This window comes from Falco peregrinus, chromosome 8 (genome assembly GCF_023634155.1).
Source record: "Falco peregrinus isolate bFalPer1 chromosome 8, bFalPer1.pri, whole genome shotgun sequence".
NCBI lineage: Eukaryota > Metazoa > Chordata > Aves > Falconiformes > Falconidae > Falco > Falco peregrinus.
The window spans coordinates 8,561,645-8,568,822 of NC_073728.1; the positions used below are offsets into that span (position 1 = coordinate 8,561,645).

Here is a 7,178-nt window from a genome sequence, read left to right on the forward strand (position 1 = left end):
AGAGAGGATGAAGTGGCTTGAAATAAATAGATTAAGGCTCTCTATGGGCCAGGCGTAACGGGAGGGAGAAAGAGCAAGCAAGCAGGGGCGGGCGAGCATCCCGCAGCGGCTGGGAGGGGGACGGGAAGGGACCTCGCACCCACGAGGGATGCAGGGTGGCTTGGTAGAGCATCCCCTCCCGTCGTGGGGCAGCCAGTTCGGGCACAGGGTGGGTTTCTGCCTGGACTAGGGGGGGGATTTCTCACACACACACACCACGTATGTTTCTGAAGGGTTGGGATAGGCAATCAATTTTTATGATGCAATTTATAATTCATACAGGTTGTCTTCGTACATATGGTGTTGCTTTTGTGTGTCAGGGTGCCGGGTGCTTTATGACGGTGACGGCGGGAATTTGCATTGGCGGCCGCTTATCGGCCTCATCGCTCTCTTCCTTGTGGATGAAGATTGATACAGCCCTGTGGAAGCGCACAGAGGGGGCCCGATCCTGTAGGACAGCGAGCCCGGAGGGGTGGGTGTCTTCTGCAGGGAGTAACTTGCACCCATTGGGGAATGGGGAGGGATGCTCAGTCCTTGCAGGGCTTATTCCCAGCAAGGGTATGGACCCCCTCGCCCACCCCTCCAGATATTGGGGTCAGCCCCACTCTGGTGGATGCTCGGCAGGGAAGCCCTGCCATCAGGGGGGATAACCCCAGCAGAGGGCTGAGAGGGGGTCCGGCACCCCCTGCCCAGGCACAAAGGGGTCCTTGTCGGCAGGGTAGCCACAACCCGGGGGCAGGAGGGGCACAAAGCTGAGCCTGCCTAGTCCCAGCTGAAATAATTAAACCAATTAAGTCAATACAAACAGAAACAAGGCGGAAGGCAGAGCTGCCCCTTCCGAGGAAGTGGGGGGTCGCAGCTGGATTCGTCCCCATCCCCCCCCGGCCCTGGCATGCGCTGAGTTTGTCTGGCCTCTGCGGCAGCCCTGGCATGCGGTGAGTTTGCCGGGTTGCTGCGGTGAGGGGGTGAGGGGGGGCGGATTTAAAAGCAGTTGATGTCTTATTTAAGAGCGAGGCAGCATGCTCCTCGCCCCGCCGGAGAGGGGTCGCCTCCTCCGGCCGCTGCATCCCAGTGCTGCTGAACAGCGGTGGCTTCAAAATGTGTGTGTATATTTATAAATCAATGAAAAAAGGGGGTTTCCTAAGGCAGGCTGGAGGTGAAGCAGAGAGGAGAGGGCAGCTTTCCTTCCCCTACGACTTCAGGCTGCTGCGAAGCGGGCCGGCATTTCTGCTGCGCTCCCCGAGCAGCGCAATTATTTGATCTGCAGATGTAAGAGGAATTTATTGTAACAACAAATATAGTGATGTCAAAACCCAACCTTGGATTAAAGCCGGCAGCCAAAGGGGAAGTGTATTAATTTCAAACAGCATCAGAGGCCAGTGCCTATTAGGACGAGCTATTCTTCAGACCCCCCCATCAGAATTAATCATTGGGAGTTAATTTGAAGCTCAGACAAGTTGCTGTTAATTTAGTGCAGGGAGGACGGGATGGAATAAAAAGCTGAGGTGCTGGCCGGGCCTCCTGGGTCTCATTAATCAGCGAGCTGAGACGGCCTGGCTTGATTACAATTTGCAAAAAAATTCATTAGAGCCTGGGCGATTGACAATTTTTCTCTCTGCCTGTGATCTGACTCATTAGGCAGCCAAATGAAAGCCATGATGATGGTGATGATGACAGCTATCAACCCCCTCGCTTGTTTATCTCCTTCTCCTCCGGCCCCCGGCCCGGGGCGCCCCCCTCCAGCCCCAAAGCCCCACTCCTGCTAATGGGGGGGCGATGGGGGACCCCAACCCACGGAGCAAAGAACTTTCCTGCGCCTGGGGCAGATGCTGGCTTGTAGAAGGGAGGCTGCCCTGGTGGGGGGGACGGGGGACTGGGGGACACGGGTGAGGAGCAGCTGCTCCTCCCTAAAATACACCCCCCACCCCCCGTGGAGGGGTACAGCCAGGCTGCTGCTCGCCCGAGCCGGCTCCTGATTGCGGCGCTTCCCGAGCAGCAGCCCCTTTGCACCAAAAGCAGATCAAAAAAAATTAAAGTATTAAAAAAAAAAAAAAAAAAAAAAAAAGCGCTCCGAAGAGAACCAGTGCTGGGAAGCCCGGGGGAGGCGTGGGGGGACGGGACCTCCCCACGCGTGCCCCGGTTCCCCGCTCCCCTCGCCCCGCGTAGAAACGAAACCAGAAAGTAGTATTCTTTTAAAATAATAATAATATTTTTTGGAATGAGGCAAAGGAGCAGGCAGTGGCGGCGGCTGCCAAACAAGCTGGATTTTCCCGTGGGTTGCCACCAGCCCCCGCGCGTCCGCGGCTGCCCATGGGGCAGGCAGGGGCCCGGGGCCGGGGGGCTTCGGTGGGCGACGGGTGGGCGAGGGGAGCCAGGACACCCCGCTCCACCCTACCCCCACCCCCCGAAGCCGCCGCCGGCCCCCTCCGAGCCCCGCGCCACGAAATAATAATAAATAAATAAATAAATACATGATGAAGTGCAAGGGCTATAAATGATGTGACCACCGCCAAGCCTTGATTTACTCGCCGGAGTCTGCCCCGGCAGCCTCGCCGTTACCTCGGGAGCGAGTCGCTCCCTTGAATGCCCCCCTAGTTTAATTTTAGTAGCCCCCTCCCCCCCTTCCCCCCTGGCACCCCCGTTTTCCTCGGGCAATAATGAACGCTTTCCAATTCCTAACGGCCGCTGCCGCCAACGATACGGTGTCACCGGCGCGGATGCAGCCGGGATGTGTAAAATGGGAGAAAAAACCGTGATGAAAAGGATGAAAAAGATGCGGGGGGGGGGAGTGTTGAGGGGGGGCGGTAGGAACGCGGGACCCTCCGGCCCCGACTCCCCCTCGGCTCGCTGCGCCTCAGCCCCCGTGCCCTGGCTGCGCCCCCAAAACCAGGGGGCTGGGACCCGCCGGCTTGCCGGGGGGGAATGTGGGGGTGCTCCTGCCCCCCCCCCCCCCCCCCCCCCCCCCGGTCGAAGGCATCCACATTTACTCGCACGAAAAACCTTTTCCCAGCTTTCCCACACACCCTCTCCTCCCCAAAAAAGGGAAACTTTTGCCCGTCTCCCCCCCTCCCCGACAATAAACGTGGCTTCGCAAAAAAAAAAAAAAAAAAAAAAAAAAAAAAACAGGCGAGAGCAGCATCGCTCCGCTCCGGCAGCGCAGGAGGGGAAAAGAAAAATCAGCTCAACGCCAAATTCTGGACAGAACAGCCGGGGGATGGAAGGGTTTTTTTTTTTTTTTCTTTTTTTTCTTTCTTTGTCGGTTTTTATTCACAAGACTTAGTTTGCTTTTAAATTTCATAACTTATAAGGAAATAAGCTACATTGAAATAAATTAAACACAATAGAGAAGATCGTGCTTTTCCCCCCCCCCCTTTTCTCTCTCTCTTTTAAACATGGCTTGATAGAATAGGCAAACCAAATCGACAGAAAGCCAGGCAAAAAATATATTTAAAAAATCGTCCCCCAGCGCCTGCCACTCAGCCATCGGTAATAAAACCAAACAATAAAAAAGGCATGAAATGAAACTCTTAGTTTTCTTTCGTTTTTGTTCTCTCGTCTTTTTTTACCTTTCGCCCCCGATAAGAAACAAAACCCAAAAGATGGCTAAAGGCGCGCTGCGGGGTCGGCGGGGGGGGGGGTCCCTGCGGTGCGGGGGGGACACGGGCAAAGCGCTGCTGGGTCCGGTGCCGACACCATACCGCATCCGTGGGCCCCGTCGCGGCCGAGGAGCACGGGTATGTACAAAGCGGGGCAGCGTAATAATAAATATCTGTGTCTCTTCCAGGGTTTGGTATTCCTGCTCCGAACCACAACAGTTCCCAAGCCTCCTTCCTTCGCAGGCTCTCGCTTGACTCGGTAAGCGGGAAGTTTCGCTTTAAAGTTCGCTCGTGGCGGGGATTTGCCTTGTGCTCGCGTGGGATTTTCTTCTCGTTGGCTGCTGTTTGCTTTAGGGGGGTTTTGCTTTTTCTTTTTTTCCTTTTTTTTTTTTTTTATTTTTCTTTCTCGGGTGGGTTGCTTTTAAACCCCGATTTGGAAAGTTTTCCCTCAAAAACTTGTGGCTCTGAGCGTAGGGAGAGATCAGGGTCGGGCTTGCTCCAGCTGCTGATGCTGACTCCTGATCGCGAACCTGCTGACGTGCACCGGGATGGGTACCACGATCTTAGGGTTTCGGGAGGGCTCCCCTGTCTTGGAGTTGGCATTGCCCGCCTTGACCCGTTTCCATTTAGCCCGTCTGTTCTGGAACCAGATTTTCACCTGCACTTCACTGAGTTTGAGGGCGTGAGCGATCTGGGACCTCTCCGTCAGGGACAGGTACTTTTTGCAGTGAAACTCCTTTTCCAGCTCCAGCAGCTGCTCGCTGGTGAAGGCTGTTCGCCTCCGCCGGTTTTTGCCCGTGGATGTGGTGTTGGTGGAATTGGGGGGGTTTTGGGGGTTTTCCTCCAGCGCGTTGCCAGAGTCCTCTTCCTTGTGAGCCGCCTGGCCGGGGATATTGTCGTCCGAGCTATAGTCTAGATCGCTGTCCATGGAGAAACTTTCCTCCTTGCCTTTCGCGTCCTCTTCTGCTTTGGGGTCCTCCTTCCCCTGGCCCCGGAGAGCCCCGGCTGGAAGCGAAGCAGAGGCCTTTCGTTAGCACTTGGTACCCTCCATCCCCCAGCCACCGCGTCCCCCGGCCTGCAGCTCCATCACCCGAAAATTGTCGGTTTTGGGGGTGAGCTTGGTTTTTCCCCCCCCCCTTTTTTTTTTTTGTTTTGTTCTGTTTCGCGTGGCTTTCCGTTGGCTATATTTTATTCTTTTTTTTTTTTCAAGCGGCAGGGTCTCGAAAACTCCCTTCTCCTCCTCCCCGGCCTTGCGGCCACCGGACTCCCGGGGTCAGCCCTGCCTCCTCCCGGGGGTCCCCCGTCCCCGGGGCCGCCCCCTCCCCCGACCCCCTCCCAGCCCGCCCCGCCGGGGGCGATGCGCGCAGCGGGCAGCGGGTCCCCGCTCCCCCCCGCCGGCGCCGGCGCTCACTCACCGAGGGAGGCCTGGACGGCGTCGGCGGCGGGGAAGGGCAGGAGGGCTCCATCCTTCCCCAGAAAGGCTTTGCCATCGTCGCCGCCGCCGTCCGGGGGTATCCCCTCGGCTTTATCGAAGTTACCCGGGGGTGCGAACTTCCTGGCGGCCTCCTGGTGCTGGGGGGAGGCGGGGAAGGTGCCGGGCAGCGTGGCCATGAGGGTGGAGGTGAGGGCCATGCCCTGAGCCAGGCTGGAGCAGAAACCCGTGGGCAGGCTGGGGAGCTGGTGGTGGTGGGGGTGCGCGGGGGGCAGCGCCGGTTGCAGGGCGCCCTGCGGTAGCGCCGGGGGCGGCGGGGGGGGCGGCGGTAGCACCACGGGTCGGTAGGGCATGAACATGGGGTAGCCGGTGTAGACGAAGTGGCCGGGGGCGGGCGGCGGGGGGGCTGCCGATGAGCGAGTCGATGCTGAAGGCCGTGCTGCTTCCCAGCGGGCGCTGCATCATCATCAGCGAGGGCTGGAAAGCCGCGCTCATGCCGGAGCGGCGGCGGGAGCGACCACCTTCCTCCTCCTCCTCCTCTTCCTCCTCCTCCTCCTCAGAGCCGCGCAGCGCCCACGCGTGGGGCAGAGCCGGGGCGGAGCGGGGCCGCGGCCCGCCGCCGCCGCCCGCACATCGGGGCTGGCCCCCCGCCCGCCGCCGTGCGCCCCCGCGGAGCCCGCCCGCCGCCGCCGCCGCCGCGCCGCTCTGCCCGCCCGCGCTCCCCCGCGCCCATTCACATTTTGCCCGGCTGGGAACCCGGCCCGCCCCACGTGGCCGCCGCCGCCGCCTGCCATTGGGCGGGAGGGGGGGCGGGGAGGGGCCGGGCGGTTTGGCCACGCCTCCAGCACCTCCTCCGCCCCCTCCTCCCCACCCACCGCCTGCTGGCCGCCGGACGGGGCGGCCCGCGCGGGAGCGCGCCCTGCCCCGCGGGCCCGCGCCTGGGACGCTCCGCCGGGGACTGGCGGCCCGCGGTGCCGTCGGGGGCCTCCGCGGGGTGCCCCGCTCCCCCAGGGCGTGTGACATTCCCCATCAGACACACCAATTTGGTGCCTCCAAAGCACTGAGCCCCCCCTTTTTTAAAAAAAAAAACACACCATTTTATTCATGCTTTTCTCTCCCTCTCTCTCCCCCCCCCCCTTTTTTTTTTTTTTTTTTTTGAAAAGCCCCCAAATAGGCTCCATGTGGTTCTGGGTAAAGTCAGCCCCTGGCTTGGCTTTGAAATTGCTTCTGCAATTATGTAAAAGAGCCATTCAGCAACACGGCAGAATTAAAAGCGATGGAGGGCTGCTCCCTTTTCTCCGGCGAGCCTCTCATGTTGGCCGGCTCAAAGCCTTTTCCAACACGACGTCTTTGGCGAGGACAAAAGCTGGAACAAAAAAAAAAAAAAAAAAAAAAAAGGAAAAAGAAAAAAAAAAAAGAAAAAGCCCCCAAACTTGTAAATTGAACGTCAAGGGAACTTTACACAATTTCAAAGGCCATAAATAATGATAAAGGGACCAGGCGAAGAGGCAAACCCAGGCAATTAATGGAGGTTCCCAAGCAAAGATCAAGTGGTTTAGAAAATAAAATTAAATGAAAAAAAAAAAAGGGGGGGGGAGAAAAAAAAAAAGGAGGGGAGTTGGCTGGGGGTGGGATCCCTCCTGCCTTTGGGAAGTTGAAGCCTTCCCGGGACAATGGTGCCGGCTGTGCCTCTGAGCTTGGTTTTCGGGGGCTTTTGGGCATAAAACCTGACTCAAAGTGGCTTCTGGATGGGGGGAGGGTACCCCCAAACCAAAGGTCAGTGGGAGACCTCACTCCTGCCAGGCCTGCCCTCTTGGGGAGCTCTTAATGACCCACCGCTTGTTCCTAGCTAATTGATGCTCATGTTTTCCAGGGGAGGATGACAGATGTCAGGCCCGGGGGGGCTGCACACCCCAGGAGGAAGGTGACCCCCTGTGGCAAGTGGGCCAGTGGGTGCCAAGGATGGGGACAGCCACGCTCTGTCCCCCAGATCCTACCCCTCTTGGCTGGCCACCCTCCAGGCCCCCAAAAACCCAGAGGACATGTAAGGGTGAGGCAAGGGGTGAGGGTGGTCCCTACAACATCGGCATAGCTGCACATCCCAAGGGACC

At 58.6% G+C, this 7,178-nt stretch overlaps 1 protein-coding gene across 1 annotated transcript; it reads right to left on the reverse strand.

Annotated features, from left to right (window-relative positions):
• Positions 1-3,348: 3,348 nt before the first annotated feature.
• GBX2 (gastrulation brain homeobox 2) lies at positions 3,349-5,738 on the reverse strand. Its single transcript, XM_055812475.1, is given in 3 exon segments — positions 3,349-4,640; positions 5,051-5,471; positions 5,473-5,738. Coding segments are annotated over 3 exon segments (1,035 nt in total). The 5' UTR covers positions 5,563-5,738; the 3' UTR covers positions 3,349-4,116.
• Positions 5,739-7,178: the final 1,440 nt, after the last annotated feature.